The following is a 22,465-nucleotide window of genomic DNA, read 5'->3' as shown; positions in this document are numbered from 1 at the left end:
AATCAGTGACGTCACAGCCAAGTAAACAACAACGAAAAAGATAGCCCACCGCCTTTGTTTCGTCTCTTTTCATCCTTTCTTAACATGCCTGCCGAAAGCTCCCCTCCAGGCGGTCTTTCCTTCCCCGAATGTCCAGAGAAGGAGAAGGCTCTTTTTGTTTCTTGCTTGGCTTTGAGATAGCGAGATAGCAGAAGAGTTTATTATCTTTCTTTTGTCTCTCTCTCTCTTTCTGCCTTCCTTCTCTTTACAGGAACGCGGCGGCGAGCGCGTTTTTATTTACCGCCCTCTCCGAAGCCCGCGGCGTCGAATACGTTTTTCTGGGAAGTAAACACAGCGAGAAATAAAAGGAAGGAAGCAGCGGCGAGTTGGAATGAAAATAGCAGTGATGTGCTGCTGCTGCTGGCGACCTCCTTCGCCGCCTGCCCTCCTCCTCTTCGCCCGTGGCGAGGCTCTCTTCTTACCGGTTCGTTCCCCGTAACGGCGAGGAGAAAAGAGAAGCCGTCTCAGCGTAAAACCATGCAGCAGGGCTTGCACGAACTACGAGGTGCGCGCAGTCAGTCGGTGCGCAGCGGAAAGTAGTTCCGCGTGTTCGGCGGTGCTTCTTGCGCTGACGTCTGCCTGGCGAGTGTAGCTTCGCATTGCCCCAGTGTATATCAATAAACTCCCTATTTTTGTTGTTTTCTGTTCCTCTCAAACTCGATGAATTAGGGCTGACTACGCGCGCACTTCGTTGGAGCAACGTCTACTGCGCCCGCCCCGTCGTCTGCTCTCCTCATCGGTAGCAGACGACGCGCTGCATCGATGTCGATCCCGCGGAAGAAACGCGTGGAATCGGCGTGTTTCTTGCCCTGTTGATCGGCTGACTCCTAACCAGTGGATCTCACAACGCTGCTCGAATTTAGCGGTAGCGGCGTCGTTGCAAAAAGAAAGAAAGAAGGGCGGCATCAGAAGGCCAGAGAACAGAAAGAAGCAAGAGAGGGAGAACGGCGCGCGTATTGATAGAGAGAAGGAGCTGCAGGAGGGAGAAGGGAAGCGCCTCCTAGCTTGGTTCCTGGAAAGCGCTCTCCGGATGGATTCCCAGTAGAAGAAACCGGCGGCGGTGCAGTTCGGAGCGCGGCCTGAGGCCTGTGCGCTCGGCGAGGTCGAAGCGTCGGCGAGGGCGGCGTTGCTGGCGAGGAGGGTGTTCCCAGCGAGAGGCCCAGACCGGCGTCGGGTCGGCTTCGGCCGAAGTCGTCGTTTGAACGCTCGAGCTGAGCGGTAGGCGCAGTGCCCGGGCTCCCGCAAGCCGCCACTGAGAAGAACCTCGCACCACACTACCTGCTCGCCGGCGACCTCCGGCCTGTTCCCTCATCTCGTGCGGCAACCCGTCGTTCAGTGCCATCGGTGCGGTTTCTTTTTTGCATCAACTCGTGTTAAGTGTTGTGCGCGCACCATCCCAACTGAGGAGAGAGAGGTGGAGGATTTTCGGCTTTCCCGTGGAGGGGTCCAAATCGCCAAGCACTTGTGGCGTTTAAATCCCTTCCTTTTTTTTTTTCTTTTCGTTAATTTCTTCGGCAAAACTGACGACCCTGGATTATCGATTGGAAAGGACGAGGCAAGGCCGCCATACGTCCTAGCCGTCAGCGGGCCTTCGACCAACCTTCGGCTGCTGTGGATACTGGCATGTGTCGTGTGAACGGAGCGGTCCAACAGGCACCGCGGTAACTCTGGATTCCACCACGGACTGTTGCTCCCTGCCTCAGTCACCATCATGGGTGAGTTTGAAGGGTCTTTCCTTAAAAACCCCGGGCTCCTAAGCTCGTTCTGTCGGTTTGGGGCCGCGCGCTCGAACATCGGCACTCCCCTCATCTCCCGTTCGTTCGCACGCAACCTGACCCCGGGTTTGACGACCGCTTTACAAACTCGGAACACGTTAGCGGGAGGCGTTTGAATTGGAAACAGCTCGCATCGACGTCGATAACGCTTCACGGATCTGATGAGAAGCACTAGCTGCCGGCAACGCGACGGCTGCGCTCGCCTCGGTTCGGCCTTTGCGCAACTGCCGGTCGGGTTCGGGGCCGAACTCGACGCTAAGCCTAGCCGCTGCAGCGTCGCCTGGGGCCCGCTTTGCCCCGGCTGCTGTCGCGATTTGCGTTATGTTTAAAGCGCTCTGCGTTTACGTTCGGTCACGATCGCAGGCGGTTGATTCCGAGGAAAGGAGCCTGTTGTTTTTCGGGGAATTCCGGGACGGCGTGCGAGTTTTCGCCGTAACGCAGAAGGAAAAACCCGTCCCCGTCTTCTCTTTCATTACGACGAATGACGGCGGAGCCGCTGGGCTATTTTTCTTCGCGGTTGGATATTTCCTCTTCGACGACGCCTCGAACCGAGAAAAAAAGAAAAGAGAGACAGCTAGACGTTATCGCGTGCGTTTGCTCGTGGACCGCTCGAAGCGGAGATGTTGAGAGGCTTGTCAACGCAGCACATACCGAAACTGGCTGGAGCCGAGGTCAGAGACCTCTTCTCTCCAAAGTTATGGGGGGGACGCGCGCTTGAAAGATTGGCCGTTGGTTGGTGCAAACGACAAGATGAAGCCTTGATTCGGCTCACTCTCGCGATGAAGTGTTCACTGCTTACGCTATGCTAACTAACTATCTTCCCTCGTGCGCGAGGAAAAAAAGAAAAATACCGCACTGTAGCGCATTTTCCCCGAACGTCTGTGCAGACATTCGATGCACATCGACGTGCGATGTGAGCAGACGAAGGTTTGAAACTTTTGCTGCACCAGACGAAAACGGCGGGATCGAAAGTGTGCCGTCTGGCAAGCTTGCAACGTCAATTTGTTGCGCGAAAATGTGGACCGCGAGGTTTTTGTGACGTGCCACCCAATCCAGATGGCGCGCAATAACTGCACAGTGTGCAACTTCGATAACATTACGGAGAATACTTTGACGGTCTCCTGACGTCAGGTTTTGCAGAAAACTATAGTTCCGACGCGGGCGACGTACGACAGCCGCACTTCTGCAACTTCGGCTGCTAGCAGACGACGGCGCTGCGCGTGATGGAAGTTTTGGAAAGCGTGCGGATATAATGCCGAATTTCCGGAAGAACAGAACACACACACACACAAAGAAAACGTTGTCGTTTAGAAGTTGCCCGAAACGGGGTCGCACCGAGACCCACTTGCTCTCGTGTGACACGGCGGCTTGTTCCTTTGTTTCGCTTCGAAGCCGGCGCTCCTGCTGTGCCGGTCCTTCGGCTTTCAGAACGAGGTCATATCGGGGCCATCAACCTACCGCGGCCTGCAGCATAGCGTGTGCCGTTCTTTCATTTGCCTGATCACGCCGTGGCTTTCGGAAGTTCCCCTTTTCTTTTTGCCATTTTCCTTTCCTTCTACACGCCGGTCTCGAAATGGCATACGCCCACATGTCATTCGAGATACTCTCTTTCGGCGCGGCGTTAAAAAGAAAAATCGAGCCGGCGCTGCGGCTTTTTTTAACCTTCGCGCGCGCTGTTCTGGGGCCTGCGTCTATTATTTTTACTATTTTCTTTTTTTATCGCTGAATCGTGGCTTCTTTGCCCGCCGCCAGTCGATCGCGGGCCAAACCCTGCGCAGACGAGGTTGTCCCCCCGTCTTCTCTCTCGATGTCTTCTTCCACGAGTCGGCCGTTCTCGACCCTTTCTTTAATTATGATGTTCGTCTGCGTAGGCCGCTCGGATAATTAACGGTCAGCGGAGCTTTTCTTTGGTACATTTTTGTTCCGCTGCCCGCGCCAGTCCCCCTGCACAGCAATAACACGCCTGTGATCGTACAAAGACCTATAGCTCGCTCTGTGACGTATGTATGTTACCACGCTGATGCCGCCCTGTGGGTGCGGTTCATGCCTACGCGAAGACGAGAGAGAGAGAGAGGAAACGTTTGTTAAAATAATGGGGAAATCGAAGGGTCATTCGACGGGCCCGATGTGTGGGCGCAGTCCTCAGTTCAGGATCCCACGAGCCCCGGCCGCCGGGCCTTTGATTTCGTGCCACAATTGTGGACACAACGGCGCATTCTCCAATCTGTACTTTTTTTTTAGAAACGCAAAATGGATGTCGCGCGTGTGTTTTGCAACTGTCAGTCCATGCACAGTTGGCTCGAATTTTTTTCCCTGATGTATGTAAATTCGTTTCTATCTCAAACCGTGCGCTGTCACTTTGCAAGCTGCCGTCGTGTGCGCTGCTGCGTTGGTTTCGCGTACGAATCGAGCGAGGAAGATGGACGCAGATGTTCGTGATTCCTACGTTTCGAGTGAACGGGTTAGCAACAGCGTCGCAGGTAGAACGGGAAGCACATTTTGCGCGGAGACTTCGTTATTTAGAAGTTCAACACGGCGGCTGCAAAAGACAGTACACACGGTCACCCGCTCTGTTTGAAATGTGCGCGAATGCTCTAAACACCCAAGTGGGTTTATACTGATAAAGCGTTCCCGAAAATTTTCGTCTTCGTTTATGCAACAGTCATCATTTACCATACAATACACAGTGCACGCAACAAGAACAAAACGCTATCTAACCGTGTATCCGACGTTGCAAATATTCACAAAGAAGAGCAGAAAGGGATTTGCGAGTGCTTGCAAGTTTACAACGTGTGCGGCAAAACAATTCCTATCGCGGGTTCTTCCTTATCGTATCGCACTATCATGTCTATTACGCACTATTAGGGATTGTCTCTCCGATTTGTGTACGGAAGCTAATTGACAGACTAACACTGCAGAGTGCAATGTAATTTCCCGCTAAAATCCGCATTAATTATACCGTTAAATGCTACTCTAAGTCTACAGCGAAATGCGTTGCTGTTCCCGTCAAATATGTTTCCTCACCGGGCTAACATTCGGCAGACAAAAACAATCATCTGGAAATGGAGAGCACGTGATCAACTTTGGCGTCGTCATCTCTGGCGTAAGCTGTTTCGTCCCTATCACAGTTCGAATGCTCGAAATCTTCGTTTCAGATCAGATATCCCGGTTTGTTGCCTATCGTGCGTAAATTGTACGGTCATCGCGCGTTCGAATTCCAGCTCCCTTTGTAAATAGCGTGCCAGGAGCTTAATAACGGTTCTTCTAGTTACAGTCAATTTGTCTAGCCGCCACTCGATTATCAATGAACATTTAAGCTCCGCTGTAGCCTGTCTTGGTGTCTTTCACAGAATGCGAAACACCCACGTATTAGACAATATTCTAATTTAACCATCGTACAGTAATAAAGCATTAGATTCGCATTCAGGCGGCGCCGGTCAGAGAGAAGACCACAAAAAAAGATGCCTCCACATCAGCCAGCGTTCGAACGGAGTAGGGCGCAAATTGAAATCGTCTGTCGATTGAAGCAGAAGTCTTTCGAAGCAGACGACGTACGCCGAAGCCTTTGATGCGCTTAATTATATCTCGCCAACCGAAACGACATGGCGGACGAGCGGTATTCGTTCGAGCGTGGTGTCTGCGAGCTCCTTTTTCATTTTGTTAACTCGCGCTCTCACTGCAACAACTGTTCGGCGAAATACCGAGCGAATTCTTCGGCCAGCGGCGCTCTATTCCTTGTGCGTCATGATGTGACACCAGACGTGAACGGAGGCACTCGAGCAAATGCCTTCTGTTACTTCACGTGTTCTCTCTCTCTCTCTCTTTTAGTCAGCGCACTCAGCCTGCTCCGTCTTTTTCTCCCTTGTTTCCAGTCAAAATCGACAGCAGACGACGCACACACAAAGCCTATAGGAATCCGCGACTTCATGGCGCCTTGCATGCGACAGGCATTTTCGCACAGCGCAGTCGGTGATTGCAACGTACAAAAAGAGAGAGAGAGAGAGAGAGAGAGAGAGAGAGGAAAACCACCGTTACATCGTACAAGCTCCAGAAGGCTCCGCGACAGTCCGAGCAGCCATCTTGTAAGGAGGACGAAGCATCTGTGCGTATAGAGCGAGAAACAGGTGGGAGTATAAAAAAAAGAAAAAAAAACATCCAATACAATGTACACGGCGTCGTTCAACAAGTTGCAGCCAGGCTCCGACAGTCGGAGTTTCAAATTTTTTTTTTTTTTTTAAAGGCACGATACAGATCAGTGAGCAACGCATTTACGTATATAGTACCGCTCGGCCCATCGACTATAGTCGTACTAAGAACTGCGTCCACCAATTTCCCGGAACGTTCTTAACAAGTGTTAACAATCATATCGTACAGCCTTTACACAATCGATCCAAATGAAACGAATATGCAGTGAAAAGCCAAGGAGAAAGTATCAGAGGAATATTATTTGTTGTTTTAATTGAAGCGTAGAAATGATAAGGCAAAGGGAAATGAAAGTGGACGAACAACTTGACGCCCGTGGGAGTTTTTAAGGATTCGACGCAAATGGAATGCATCAGAATGGTCCGATCTGTCAAAGATGACTGCTTAGCACTGTACGAGATCGTAACACGTTAAGCAAGATTAACCGGCTCGCATGGTCTCAACCCTCAGATACAGAAATGAAAGAGAGAGAGAGAAATGAAATAACATCTTGCGACAATGGAGCAATTGACATATAATTTTGGGTTTGATAGTCAAGTAAAGAAAAAAGAGATTCAAGACAACTAATGGATCTTCTGTCGTTTCACCACTGATCGGTAGATGGCGTTGCCGATGTTCGGTGGCAAAGACGTAGGGGTACCACCAACAACGGAGGCGTAGAAAAACAAAGTTCCCAATAGTGTTTCAGAAAGTGTGATGCTGGGAATTCTTTGCGTGACGTAGGATGTTGGGCAACATAAGAACAAGAAACTTGGTGGCGCCGGCCACCCTCCCGTTTCAAAGGGGACGCTCTCAGAATCCATCCACCGGTGCTGTGTTGCGCGTGATACGAAAATGATTCGCGTCGCTGCTATGCATTTCAGCGTTCCTTTGTTTCGCACTTCTGCATGGCTGCAGTTTTCATCTCCTGTAGCCCTAAATCAAACGCGCACTTTTCATTGTGTGAGTAAGGTTCGCTTGTAGCAGACGAGGAACACGGACGTCTGCTTATTTTCGCCGGCTGTCGTCTGCTCAGCGCCGCGCTTTCCTGGAACGTGACAGTTCAACTGTCTAGCTTGTGCTGCTATATTTCCGAGAAAGTGCATTTTAAATTCAATGCGTAGAAACAAGATATGACGCGGTGCAGAGAAAGGGAGTTTAATTGTTCTATAGCAGGCGACACAGAATGGGTTGCCGAGTAGGGCCGGGGGGTACCTGTCGGAGAGATAGACGCTCTGGTTCCATGTCGACTAGCAGACGACGTCGCTTCGCGAAGGAGGAAGCAGAGAGACGAACACCGCTGCAGACGGCCGCCATTTTGTTTCCGAGGGCGGAATGAACCACGGAAGTCATTCGACTGTCGCGCCATTTGGTGTGCGTGTGTAATGATTGCTCATTTTTCACCTTTTTCGCTAGCTAAATGTTCCGTCCGAAACTCTTTTCGTGCCCAGTGATATAGACAACGCTGAAACGACCTTTGTAGCTGTTTGGATTAAACTGGTATCGTTAAATATTGTATAAAAGTCGACAATGAAATTGAAATGTTTGTGGGTAGACTGATTCCGGTCGACTGGCGGGCAATTTTGCCATCTTGAAGCGAGAGTGACATAATACAAACTACGCAGATGATACAGAACAGACTCAGGGACGCCACAGCAGATGACCGGCCAGCAGACGATAAACGGTGAATCTCGGCTGTGGCCCGGTACTTATGGGCTGTCGTACACAACGAAAGCTTTTTCGTTCTCGCAGCATGCATATACACTCACAGTTCGCTGTTAGCATATACGTTTTTGACCAGGTTAGATTTGTGCGTAAATTCTAATTCGGCGCGTTCGGCAACCTTGTCCCTCGTAAAAGGAGAAAGCATAATCACCCCCCGGCACAACAGCGTAGCGTTGTTGGCTAGTACGTGGTTCCCTTAAGTCAGCATGCAGTGATTTCGCAAGAATGTGCCCCTTCCGTAGATCAAACACCCACAAGAAATTTACTACTTTTCGAAAACGAACATTTTGTCGCAGATGTCGCACATTTTCACGGTGCCGAAAACGCTACGTCGCTTAAACGAATGGTCTTCGAACAAAAAAAAAAATTGTATCGCACTGTCTTGAAGGCACTCATTTGAACATTTGGACTCCGAATTAATTTTGACGCCCTGGTGCTCATTGAACGTGTCCCTATAATCTAAAGTGCACGAACGTTTTCTTTTTATTTTGCCCACGACGAAATGCGGCTGCCGCGGTCGGAATCGAACCCGCGTCCTCGAGCGATGCCACAGCCGGAAAGCTACCGCGACGTTGATTTGGCGTGTGACCGCAATGTCACCTAGACCCTGCGGTGCGCTTTAAATAATGCGGCTCTACTTCTACACGCCCTTGTCCGCTTGACAAATTCGCATGGCGTTTATTATTATTAGTCTTTTTTTCAGAAATGGCAGAAACGTATACAGTACAGTACTTTGAACTTAAATTGATCCCGTTTGCCCGCAACCGCTGTGACGTCTACAATAGAGATCTAAGCGGTTGAAAAAAAAGAAAGAGGAACACATTGAAAATTTCGGAAGAAAACAGGTCTTCGTTTTAAATTATGGGGTTTTACGTGCCAAAACCACTTTCTGATTATGAGGCACGCCGTAGTGCAGGACTCCGGAAATTTCGACCACCTGGGGTTCTTCAACGTGCACCTAAATCTAAGCACACGGGTGTTTTCGCATTTCGCCCCCATCGAAATGCGGCCGCCGTGGCCGGGATTTGATGCCGCGACCTCGTGCTCAGCAGCCCAGCACCATATCCACTGAGCAACCACGACGGGTTGGGTCTTCGTTTTTCTGAACCGGGATAAAATTGAAAAAAAAAAGCAGAGCTTCACCGCAGAATTCTGTTGAGATGCGACCTATTTCGACGTGTCTAAAAGTGTGGTCAAAAGGAGGAGTTTCGGAGTCTGTGAAGCACCTGGACCCGTCCACGTGGTGGCAAGGACTTTGCTGCTTCGACCAAGCACTCGAGCCCCCATGGTCTGTCGCGATTCCCACTTCTTCTGCGGTGTGTGAAAGAAAATTGGCCCGAGTTTGGAAATGTGCCCACCGATTAAGGTACACGCAACAGTCCGAGGATCGCGTGCAAAAAAAAAAAAAAAAAAAACTTGTGCAGCTCGGTATTGGTGATTCTTCTCGAATTAGTGTCCGAGTCGAATCGCCGAAAAAAAAAGAAAGAAAAGAATCCGTTCCCGCGGCCCATCAAAAGAAATCGCGGCAAAGAAAACCGTTTGGCTCGCGAAAACGCGAAGCAGTATTTATATTGAATTTTTTTATATATATTTGTATAGTGGAAGTTTGACACAATAAAAGTCTTTGTTCTGCGGAAAACAACTGGTCTATTTCGAGGCCGCGATGTTCAGAAAGCATAGGGGACAGAGAAAACGGCTCGTACTATATATAAAGGTTTAAAAATTGAGAGCCTCCCCGGCCGAAACGTCAAAAATAACTTTGTTGCGCTTATTCGACGTGAATACCTTCACACACACACACACACACACACACACACACGCGCACACACACACACACACACACACACACACACACACACACACACACACACACACACACACACACACACACACACATATGACGCACCGGCACGGATTTTAAAATTATTCTTTCTCGTATTTACGCTGTATGCCTGTGGCGCAGCAGAATCTCAAGAAACTTCCTAAGTTCAGTACTTGTCTCTCTTACAGTACGACATAATGGGATACGATATATATATATATATATATATATATATATATTGACACGACTATATTTGGCAGAACCATAATTCAGCGGGTATGCGCCAGTGGGGACAACGCTGAAGTAGCGCGGGTTTTGAAGCAGGGGAAACGAAGAAGACGTTGTTGTTGTTCCCTTGGACGACTGATAAAGTGCGTTTCTTGGCGGTGCTGCTACGCATACTCGTCGATCCCACGTCGTTACACTGGTGGAGGTGCTGGGTATTCTTCATGCTTGGCACCCCTTCGCGGAGCCGACGATCGAGCCCGGAATCACCATCGCGCATCGAAACACCTGTCCACCGCTTCAGTCGTCGCCTGCTAGGCTTAGCGCCCGAGTCCAGTCCCCTGCAAGAAACTTCGAGAAATCGTTTGCCTCCTACAAATAACATGGCCACCGCAGCTCCATCGCAAGTAACACTACAGAATCCTATGGTCCCGGAGAGCTTTCATGGTGATGCCTTTGAAGACGTCCAAGATTGGCTAGACCAGTTCGAGCGCGTCGCCCAGTATAACCATAAGACCAGCTCGGCGGACAAACTCTCGAGTGTATATTTCTATTTGAAGGACAATGCTCGTACGTGGTACGTAAACCGGGAGAGGAGCTTTGCCACGTGGGACGACTTCCGCGCACAGCTGCTGGATACCTTTTCAAGCATCGACAGGAGGGAAAACGCGCAGCGTCTCCTCGAAATCCGCGTTCAAAAGCCCAATGAGAGCGTTGCTATGTTCTCGGAAGACATGGCCCGTCTTTTCCGAAGGGCAGACCCAGACATGCCAGAGGAAAGAAAGCTGCGATATCTCCTGCGAGGAGTGAAGGAGCAACTGTTTGCTGGCCTTGTGAGAAATCCACCGACAACAGTGGCACAGTTCACAAAAGAAGCTACAGCCATTGAACGGGCCCTGCATCAACGATACCGCCAGCATGACATGGGCAACTCGACGGCGAACACTTCCGTACTGGCTGCGAGTAACGACATGTCTCTGCGTGAAGTTGTCCGAGAAGTGGTGCGAGAAGAGCTTCGGCAGCTCGGCTTTGTGGTTGCGCCTACGGAACCGACGCCAGCGTTATCTTTTGTTGCTGATGTTGTCCGGGAGGAAGTCCGGCAAGCTTTTTCAGCGCCAGACTGCGGCAACGTTCCGCGGCGCCTCACTTATGCGGAAGCTGTTCGCCGTCCACTCAACGCAACTTCAACGCCGTTGACACCGATAACTACAACACCACCTACGCCACAAGTAGAGCCGACATCGTCACCCTCGTCGACTCTACCGACCCCGCCGATCATGCCAGCACAAACAACGACGTATTTTGGACATGCGCACGCCACTCCTTGGCTCCATGGAGAGTTACCGCCGAACTACCAGCGTCGGAAAACCGATTTGTGGCGCACCGTCGATCGTCGACCAGTGTGCTACCATTGTGGTGAAGCTGGACATGTCTATAGAGTTTGCCGCAAATGGAATAACTATCGCGCCGCTCAACACCCAAGCTTTCCTGCCAACTATGCTTACTCTCCGTGCGACGGTCGACGCGCTTACAACGACGCCCCTGTGAACAGTCAGCCACCAAATACGACGACGCCCCGACCACGTTCTCCTTCTCCATCTCCGGCGCGCTACAGTTCGCCGACTCGTCGCAGTTTTGCCGACGTCACTAGGGGCAGGTCGCCTAGCCCTCGACGGGGAAACTAGCCGCTGCGACCTCCGGGGGTGAGGTTGCCAATACTCTAACTGCTCCACATCCCCCGTTATCGACGAACGACGACGTGAAGACTACATTGACGAAAAAGACGCCCAGCACAACGACGAATACGACGAATGGAAGTACGAAAGACGTAACTGACATCGTCAGCGCCGAGCTCATCGTTTACATTGACGGCCACAAAATAGCCGCTCTGGTTGACACTGGCTCCCATTTTTCTATCCTTAGCTTACAGGTCGCTGACAAACTGAGGAAGGTGAAGACACCATGGCACGGGCCCAACATAAGAACCGCCGGAGGTCAGTTGATGACACCTGTCGGGAAATGCACGGCCCGACTCTTAATCGCCGGTTCAACCTTCGTCGTCACCCTCGTCATCCTTACTGAGTGTTGTAAAGAACTTATACTGGGCATGGATTTCCTACGGGAGTACGGCGCCGTGATTAACATCCGTGACAGAAGCGTCACATTTGCCACGAGTTCGGATAATGTCACCGATGAGAAGCCACAACAACCTCGCTTACGTATTGCCGCGGACGACGTCATACTTTTGCCGCGGAGTTGCTCTCTCGTACAGGTGCGCTGTGACAGCCTGCAAAGTGGGACTGGAGTAGCTGAATACATCAGTGCGCTAGCACTGAATTGCGGTGTGTCCATTGCCAGAGCCCTTATCAATGTAATCGACGGAAGCGCCGAACTCTTGCTGACAAATTTTAGTAGAGAGCGCCGACACATCGTTAGAGGCACTGCTGTCGCCTATTTCGACGAAGTGACAGAAATACAAGACTGCCACTTAGCACAGGAGTCGGCCTCTACAATCCACACAGCTGCACCTATTGTAGACGTTAATCCGACGTTAACGGCCGTTGAGCGGAACCGTCTGTTTGAGCTCATCAAGCAGTACCAGGGCTGTTTCTCCTCTGCGTCAAGAGTTGGTCAAACGCCACTTACCAAACACCGCATCATTACTGATGTCGACGCCAGACCCATCCGACAAAACCCTTATCGTGTGGCCCCAAAGGAACGCGAAGCAATACAAAAACAAGTGAAGACGATGCTAGAAGATGGCGTTATTCGACCATCTAATAGTCCGTGGGCATCACCTGTGGTTTTAGTGAAGAAGAAGGACGGTAGCCTGCGCTTCTGCGTCGACTATCGGAAGCTCAATCAGGTCACAAAGAAGGACGTTTATCCACTGCCACGTATTGATGATTCCTTGGATAGGTTGCGAAACTCGTGCTACTTTTCCTCAATGGACTTGAAAAGCGGTTATTGGCAGATCGAAGTGGATGAGAGAGACCGTGAGAAAACAGCCTTTGTGACGCCTGATGGACTTTATGAATTTCAGGTACTTCCTTTCGGTTTGTGTTCGGCGCCAGCAACATTTCAGCGTCTAATGGACACTGTGCTCTCCGGACTCAAATGGCAAACATGCCTGGTGTACTTGGATGACGTGATTGTCTTTTCCGCAACGTTCGACGAACACTTACGAAGGCTGAAAACTGTTTTTGAAGCGATACGCTCTGCCGGTCTTACTTTGAAGCCTGAGAAGTGCCATTTTGCTTTTCATGAGCTTCAGTTCCTCGGTCACGTCGTCAGTAGCCAAGGAGTCCGACCTGATCCGGATAAAATTGCCGCCGTCGCTAATTTCCCGATTCCATCAGACAAAAAAGCCGTGCGACGTTTTCTGGGACTCTGTGCATATTACCGGCGATTTATTGCGAATTTCTCGCGTATCGCATGGCCGTTAACACAGCTCACCCGCGAAGATATGCCTTTTACTTGGGGCGAAGACCAGGAGCGGGCATTCCACGAGCTCCGGCAACGCATGCAATCGCCTCCCGTATTAGCACACTTCGATGAGGAAGCCCCGACGATATTGCATACAGACGCTAGCAATGTCGGTCTAGGGGCGGTGCTAGTACAATGGCAGGGCGACAGCGAAAAAGTGATTGCTTACGCCAGTAGGACACTATCCCGAGCCGAAGCTAACTACTCCACCACTGAAAAAGAATGCCTCGCAATGGTATGGGCAGTTCTGAAATTTCGTCCGTATTTGTATGGTCGGTCTTTCACCGTCGTAAGTGACCACCATTCCCTCTGCTGGCTCATTAATTTGAAAGATCCTTCCGGCCGGCTCGCACGCTGGAGTCTTCGACTCCAAGAGTTCGACTTTGTTGTTACATACAAGTCGGGAAAACGGCACGCAGACGCCGACTGCCTTTCTCGGTCTCCTGTTGAGCCGGCAGCACAAGACGATGACGACACCGTTTTTCTGGGACTCGTGGATACTGCCGATCTTTCACGCCAGCAACGGGATGACATTGAATTGCTGCCGCTTATTGATTACCTCGAAGGACGAACCAACAGCGTGCCGAGGCTCTTTGCAAGAGGGGTGGCATCATACTGCTTGCGTCGCAACGTCCTCTACAAGAAGAACTTCTCGCCTAGTGGCAGCAACTACTTACTTGTTGTTCCATCACCGCTTCGACGTGAAATCTTACACGCCTGCCACAACGAGCCGACTGCTGGGCACTTGGGCTATACTCGCACATTGGCACGGATTCGGCAGAATTACTACTGGCCGAGACTTACTGCGGGCGTTAAACGTTACGTTCAGACATGTCTGGATTGCCAACGTCGTAAACCGCCATCCGTCAAACCAGCCGGCTTACTGCACCCTGTTGACGTACCAGCCACACCATTTGCGCAAGTAGGCATGGACTTTCTGGGCCCCTTCCCTACGTCTACTACTGGTAATAGGTGGATAATCGTTGCCACGGATTATCTCACTAGATATGCCGAGACAAGTGCCCTGCAAAGGGCAACAGCAGATGAAGCGGCACGATTTTTTCTGGAATCCATCGTTTTAAGGCATGGCGCTCCCGCCGTAGTCGTCACCGACAGAGGTACTGCGTTCATGGCCCAGTTTTTAGATATCGTTCTACGTCTAAGTGGTACCGCCCACCGGAAGACAACAGCGTATCACCCCCAAACGAATGGACTGACAGAACGACTCAATAGGACATTGGCTGATATGATAAGCATGTACGTAGATGTAGAGCATAGGAACTGGGACGAGGTTTTACCTTATGTCACCTTCGCGTACAATACGGCTCGTCAAGAGACCACTCGCAAGACGCCCTTCAGTCTCGTATACGGCCGTGAGGTTACAACAACATTAGATGCAATGCTCCCTCATGAATTTGACGACAACGAGACGGGTGCTGAAGAGATAATACACCGAGCAGAGGCAGCTAGGCAGCTTGCGCGTCTGCGAATCCACGAGCAACAGGACATTGACGCCCGACGCTACAATCTTCGGCACAAAGCCGTAACATACAACATCGGCGACAAAGTGTGGGTGTGGACACCTATTCGACAGCGTGGGCTCTCTGAAAAGCTCCTACGCAAATACTTCGGGCCCTACATAGTTCTCCGACGCATCAGTGACGTCAACTACGAAGTCGTTCCAGACAGCTCGCACTGTTCAAAGCGCCGACGGCATTTACCCGAGGTGGTTCACGTGCTGCGTATGAAGCCGTACTATGAGGACTGCCAAGACTGCGCAGTTCTTTACCGCTGCTTTCCAAGCGTCTATCATCGGGACGATGATCTTTTCTAAAGGGGGAGCAAGTGACACGACTATATTTGGCAGAACCATAATTCAGCGGGTATGCGCCAGTGGGGACAACGCTGAAGTAGCGCGGGTTTTGAAGCAGGGGAAACGAAGAAGACGTTGTTGTTGTTCCCTTGGACGACTGATAAAGTGCGTTTCTTGGCGGTGCTGCTACGCATACTCGTCGATCCCACGTCGTTACAATATATATATATATATATATATATATATATATATATATATATATATATATATATATATATATATATATATACTTGATCTTTACCGAGAAAAGATTAACTGGGCGACGTTCGCCACCCGTCTCACATTTTCTTTTCGTCTTTTTTTTTTCGACCTTTCCGGCTCATCTCAAACCTCCTCTCATCACTTTAGCAGTGCCAATTTCTTTTGTTAGGGGGGGGGGGGGGAAGGAGGGTGTGTTGCAGAAGTGTAGTTTACTAATGCAGCTGAAATTATTTTGCGCTGTTTGGTGCACCTTTCTATCGCACTATTTATCGATATTGTAAACTCGTCTATACTTCGTGTATATATATATATATAGGCACGTCGGATGTTTCATGGATCACAGAGCATTTGAATGCAATGCGTTAGTTTTGCCGCATTGGCGCATCAGGCGTTTAGATGATGCGTCACACACACACACACACACACACACACACACACACACACACACACACACACACACACACACACACACACACACACACACACACACATATATATATATATATATATATATATATATATATATATATTATTAGCTTCGGCGATTAGACGAGAGATCTCCGCCTGTGCGAACATCGCTGACAGGTCTACAGGGAATGTTGACCCCGTCACGTTGCTCGTTTTTTTTTTTTTTTAACCCGGAAACTGCGTGTTTTACTCCCGAAGCGGCCGTTTGACGCAAGACGTGTTCCGCGTATTTCAAACTGCAGCTTGTTCCTGGTCGTAAACGTTAAGTGTGATCGACGATCGCTTTATAACAGGAACGCACTTGTTATTTTTCTTTTTGTTGCCCGTGACGCTTTTTACCCGTAAATTTCGCTCGTTTACGCCTCCAACTTGTCTGCGGGTGAAAAGTTTTAACGCTCATGCAACTGGCGAAACGGCGTACGATGTTTCACGCTTTTCCTTTGTACACTCGTTTACCTCATGGTTGAGGCCACAATCAAGATTATTAAGTCAAAGCTAACGAAAATAGAGTTTTGAAGTAATGGTTTACCAGTCCAAAGTAATTTAGGGTTTCTCGTTAGTGTTGAACATGCTACTTGATATTAATTTAGCTGCAAAGTGTAAGAAGGGGATTGTATAAAAAATGGCGGAGAAAGTTTTCGAACCTGTGGAATTATCGCTGTTCGAATTCCGAGCGAGTCTTTGTTGCGCCAGAGGCACATCGGATGTTTCATGGATCACAGAGCACTTGATTGCAATGCGTTAGTTTTGCCGCATTGGCGTATCAGGCGTTCGGATGATGCGTTAGTTTTGCCGCATTGGCGAACCAGGCGTTTGGATGATACGCTAGTTTTGCCGCATGGGCGTATCAGGCGTTTGAATGATACGTTAGTTTTGCCGCATTCGCGTATCAGGCGTTTGGATGATACGTGAAACCCGTTTGTCTTGCAGCAGCTTCCGCTTCTTACGAGGCAGAATATGATTTGCCGCAGAGAAAGGTGATGCTCGGCGCTGTTGATACGGCGCGACGGGAACGTGGTGCCTTCCGCGTTCGGAAATCTCGACGCTCGAAATGGCGTCGGCAGTCACAGTTTTCGACAAAGCCGTCGGTAGTAAACATTAACGTTTCAAACGCCGTTACTTTTTGTTTTCTGATTTTTTTCCCTATTGTCTGCTCGACGGAGTGGAAGAATCATGTGTGACTCCCTCCGTTCCGCAGACACGTCTTCGATTCACATCGTATTAGGATCCAGGGCACTGTCTATTCAAGCCGCAGTCCTCGAGTACTATGCCGTGCTTTATATCTCACGGTGCCAGTTATTTATAACCCCACTAGTGTTTTCTCCATTTACGATGCAGGCAATTATCGCCGCTCCCGGGAGAATCGTCTGGTCCTATATATATAGTACGTCTGCTCTTTTCGGTCGTTTGCTCGATTCCGCGGAAGCAATATATATATATATATATATATATATATATATATATATATATATATATATATATATATATATATATAATATATATATATATATATATATATATATATATATATATATATATATATGACTCCCTCCGACATGAAGACAGTAGTAGGATTATAATAATACAAATAACTTGAGCTCTCATCCGAGGTGGAGACCAATCGTCACCGTTTCCGTGTCGAGATCGTCTGGGTCGTAGTACGTCTGTTCCTTTTCTATTTCGGTCGGCTGTTCCGTGGACGAAGCGTTTTCTGCTTCCTCCGTGTAGCACGACTGCTAGACGTCGTCCGTTACCTAGCGCACCGCGTGTGTGCGTGCGTAGTAAGGCACACAAAGAGAGCTCACGAAGCAGCTGTGCTTCGCAGAAGCGCATGAAGTAAGAAAGAAAAGTTCAAAGCGAGAGAAGGAAGCGCGGGAAATGTATTTTCTAGGCGCACGCGCCAGGCGCTGTACGAAGTTCACTTTTTATTATCGTTACTTTCTCTCTCTCTCTCTTTACCGTTGTGCGTTGGCCCGTAAGTATGCGTAGCGCGCCACTAGCCCGGTCAAACCGGCCCCTTTCGTAAACACGGAGTGTAGTAGCACACAGGGCGATAACGCTGTGTTTACAAATGGAACGCGTCAACGAGTGCAAACTCACCGGCTACTCGAGAGAGGACGTTAGGAGCGCGCGAACGATGTCGCGGCGCTGCGCGGGTGTTTCTTGTGACGCCGGCAGGGCTCGGCCATTTGGAGAGGGCGCTGCGGTCGACGACGCCACTTGTAAGCCCGGCGAGCTTTCCCGCGCAGCCTTGTTGTTGTTATTGTGTGTTGTTTTTTAAATCTTTGTTTTGCTTCGCACCAAAGCGCCCGTGTGTGAGGATGAACTGGAGCCGTCTGAAGGACGTGTGTTCTTTTGCTATCGGGGTCATGTACCACTCGTTATGAAGAGTAGGCACATTTTTGTTTGTTTGTGTGTGTGTAACAATGCCTTCTGGACGAGAATAATTTGAAGCCTAATTGGTATCTGTGGGGTTTCGGATTCATGACTCTTCGTTGAATATGAGGATGCGATGTCCAGTTCTAGGTGCAGGGGTTTGCTTCAGCCGGCTTCCGCGACTCGGTATTAAAGAAAGCGATCAAGAAGGCGCGAAGGTTATCCGTCTTCTCTCAGATGTCGCATGAGGCACATGGCGATGGCCATACAGTAGCAGTGTCTGTGTTCAAAATTTTGCTTCGCGTTATCGTGCTGTACTGCTGCTTCAATCTTCGTGGGTGAAAACTCTCTTTTTGAAAAAATAAAGAAAATAAAAGAAATGAAATTTAGAGGCTAATGCGTACGAAAGGCTTGGTAGTGTCGCGAAAAAAACTGGCATGGGTGTCCTGACGACAAAGTTGATGACAGCAGCACCGAGGCTGACAAGGTCGCAGACCCGTGATCGAATAACAAGACAGCACGACGGCTCGGTTGCGCCTCTCGCGTTCGTACAATTGCTATCACAATGAAGCGGTCAAGGACGCTATTTGTGCCTGTCCGCCACTCACAGGCTATTTCTGCCCACTAAGTTGCCATGGTTACAAGTTCCACTGGCGCAACAGTCAGTCCCTTTAATATAACACTGTTACCCTGGACCGGTATAACGTAAAACTATTCCGTTTTGTTTCTATTCCAACATGGCCGACACCGCTCGGTCATTGGTCGAATTTTTTGAGGCCGCGCCCATTTTTCCTGCCTGTCAAGCGACGTCAGGAATGCACAAAAACTGCCACGTCAAAGTGACGTTTACGCACACATTATGCTAAATTATGCCGAACAAACCCGGCAAATTCGTGGAATAGCCGGTGAGTGCCCCGGTCCGTTTGGAATAGAAAAAAATGGCGGCCTTCGTGGTTTGTTTGGCGGCGGCGGCTCGTCTGTGCGGGCGCGGGAGGAGAGAGCCCGAGGATGCGTTTGACATGCCAGACGATCAGTTTCGGCGGCACTTTCGCCTGAAGAAAGAAACTGTGCGGTGGCTGTGCGACGAAGTGGCGGAGGAACTCGGAGGCGTGAGAACTTCAGCGCTGTCGGTGGAGCGGCAAGTGTTGCGCGCGTTGCGATTCTTCGCAACGGGCAGCTTTCAGGCCTCGGTAGGGAGCGAGGAGACGATCGGCGTGACCCAGCCTGCGGTCAGCAAGTGTGTGCGACGCGTGGCGGAGGCAATCGTCCACGCCGGGGCCCGCAACAAGTGGGTCCATTTCCCGAGGACGTCGGAGGAGAAGGCGGCCGTGAAGGAAGGGTTCCTTCGACGCGGCTCCATTCCCGGCGTCATCGGATGCGTGGACGGCAGCCTGATAGCCATCATCGCACCGAAGGGCGAGCAGAAGGCGGCATTCATGTGCCGCAAAGGGTACTACGCCCTCAACACAATGTTCGTAAGTATCTTAATTTTTGTCTAATTGGCCCGTGATCGCAACGCGTGGCTTATGCTGTGCGCGCTCTCGTCAGATCTGCGACGCAGGCATGCGGATCCTCGCCATCGACCCTCTGCGACCGGGGTCAGACCACGACGCCCACGTCTGGAGAACTACGTGGTTGCGTCGTCGGTTCCTGGAGGGGCATATTGCCAAGGCCGGCGAACACCTCCTCGGTGAGCAGCGGGAAAATTTTGTACAGTTGCAATTCTGGCAGCAAAGCGTGCTCGCGGCGTAAGAGAATATTGAAGCCCGAACCCCTTATGTTACAGTCAGGTTATTAAGTATAGGCGAGATGTAGAAATTTTCCAATGGTATCCGCACGAAATAAAGTGACAAGAAACCTTACTTTAAACTAATTTTTAATGTGAGTGTACAGTGCACACGTTGTCACATTCTTTTTTTACACCGACAGTTATTTGCGAATGAAGACTACACAAAAAGCTGCCTTGCTGCAAATAGGGATGCTGTGTCCCAGCTATTGTTATCTGTGATCACAGCTGGGTCAGGTGCTCAGCCTGTATATTTCTTTATTGCAGCCTTTCTGTAGTAGGTGCATTTTACATGACCCATGCTTCGCCTACTAAACTTTGTGCAGATTTCATACCATTTTTTATGATCCTGCAGGTGACAGCGGCTACCCCCTGGAACCATGGCTCCTGACCCCAGTCACAGGCCACCCTCCCGTACACACTGCAGAAGGCAGGTACAACACTGCACATGCTGCCATGCGGTCCGTAGTGGAGCGGTGCATTGGGCTTTTGAAGAGCCGCTTTCGCTGCCTTCAGCGGTACCGCGCCCTCCACTACCAACCAGAGCGCGCTGCCAACATCGTTGCAGCATGTGCAGTGTTGCACAACTTGTGTCTTGATGAAGGTGACGTGTTGTCGGATGATGTTAGTGATGACAGCAGCAACAGCAGCAGTGACGATGAAAGTGGCAACCCCTCCCCACAGAGAGTTCCCCAAGTGAGGGCAGCACGCATGATGTACATGAGAGGCTGTGCTGCCCGGGATAATGTTATTAGCTCATTTGGCACGACACGGCAGCAGCACCAGCGATACCTGCAAAGGGTGCGAAGGCGGCTGCGACGACAGCAGCACCGACAGCAGCAATAAACATGTGCCTGACACTGCAGGCAGATGTTTATTACCGCTGTCTACACATCTAATAGAGAGCAGGAACCAATGTGAAGAAATATGTGCAATTAGTGGATAGCGTGCTGCTTTTTTTATAGAATGTGCTCAATCATAACCAGCGTTTTCACGTGTCCTCTGCCAGTGAGCTGTCACTACCGGAGATGATTGCATCATTCCACTGTGACACTACATGAGAGCCTTTCATTTAGTACCTGTGGATAGAACACTTTGTGTTCATCAGCAGAATGTTGTAGCTACTTCTCTGGGCAGCTGGGGTTCGCCAAATGATTTGCTGCTGCTGCTGTTGCTTCTGTCATCACCGACACTGTCACCGCCATCTGCACTGCGCATGGGAGGATGTTGGTCTTCGCCTCCTCGCTTCCTATTTGGGCTGCTGCCAAGCACAACACTTCTCGCTCCACCATGTGTACTGTGCTCACGCACCTTGTAGGCCCTGCGCTGTTTTGCCACACAGCCACCGCACAGTTCCTTGACATAAGGCCAAGTTATGCCGAAAATGATCGCCTGGCATGTCAAGCGCGTTATTCTCCCTTGGGAGAGTGTACATATGTAAATAGTTCTGAAATTGAAGGAACACAAATTGTAAATATTCATTTCAAGTGCAACTTGCATTGTTTAAAATCGTTTATTTATATCTGCATTGTAAATAAAACCATGTGATCGATCTTCAATGCCGTCTTTCATCAAAGCAAATGACAGACAAGTACACAGAGCATGGCTTCATGGCGCCAAAATAGCCGTGTGATGTTCACTACATGGGACCCAGTGCACTACCACTGGGCCGTTGGCAGATGTTAAATCGCATAAATATGACACGAGCATAATGACATTTTTTTGAACTCGCAGACAACCATTTTTCTTCATCCAGCAACTTCACAGCAAGAAAGATCTCTTCTCTATTATGTAGTTGGCATGTTTGCAGCACAAAACAGTTTCTTTTCAATGACTAGTGCCGTAATAAGATCACAATATAAAGCAGCCATGACATGCTTCTAAGGAACGACAAGTCAGAAAATGCTTGGCACTAAAACGGTATTTCATATAACGGCTGCAAGACCAGCCTGGCAGCGAATGTCAAAATAGCGGCCACATCGATGGCTCTGCTACATACGTCACAAACTGTGCTCAACTACAATGGGGACTAGATTGTATTGCTATCATAGGTAAGGACACCTGAAATATCACAGCGACCACCACAGGTAACAGGTGCTTGGTGTGACCAGTGGCTTCATCATCAAGAATATCTTGATACGCATGTGCAAGCCTGGCCTGCCTGTGTATAAACACACATGCTTCTCGCAATAAAGCGCTCTTTCGTTTCCTGCTGCTCGGGTGTGTACACTTGGTGTTAACAAAAATACCAATTCGGCTACTTTGCGTAGGCACGAATGATTATACATTGCAAACATGACATACATATGGCATGAAAATTGATTTCCAGTTATCACAGTATTGTAGTTATTAAGCGCACCTGTATGTGTGCGAGACAATGTCATAGTTGGCGTAAAAGTGATTGCACAGTGTATCTTCCGTGGAAGAGCGGCGCACATTGAAACATATCAGTAACAGCAAAACAAAAGTGAAGAACACCTAACGAAAATACGGCAAAAAATGTACAT

The 22,465-nt window shown here is 49.7% G+C and overlaps 2 protein-coding genes across 2 annotated transcripts in view; both read left to right on the top strand.

The window, feature by feature from the left end:
- The first annotated feature begins 920 nt into the window (after nucleotides 1-920).
- LOC135913710 (cytokine-inducible SH2-containing protein-like) overlaps nucleotides 921-22,465 on the top strand; it is a 49,988-nt gene continuing 28,443 nt past the window's right edge. Inside the window, exon 1 of the mRNA XM_065446306.2 lies at nucleotides 921-1,754. The gene's annotated coding sequence lies outside the window, so the exon portion shown is untranslated. The remainder of the gene's footprint in view (nucleotides 1,755-22,465) is intronic.
- On the top strand, nucleotides 18,927-20,804 carry LOC139048529 (putative nuclease HARBI1). The gene is made up of 3 exons (XM_070522932.1): nucleotides 18,927-19,647; nucleotides 19,721-19,862; nucleotides 20,314-20,804. The coding sequence occupies exons 1-3, from the start codon at nucleotides 19,111-19,113 to the stop codon at nucleotides 20,802-20,804; spliced, it is 1,170 nt and encodes a 389-aa protein (XP_070379033.1). The 5' UTR covers nucleotides 18,927-19,110.

The sequence above is a fragment of the Dermacentor albipictus genome, chromosome 8 (assembly GCF_038994185.2).
Source record: "Dermacentor albipictus isolate Rhodes 1998 colony chromosome 8, USDA_Dalb.pri_finalv2, whole genome shotgun sequence".
NCBI lineage: Eukaryota > Metazoa > Arthropoda > Arachnida > Ixodida > Ixodidae > Dermacentor > Dermacentor albipictus.
This window is presented reverse-complemented; position numbering and strand designations above follow the sequence as displayed.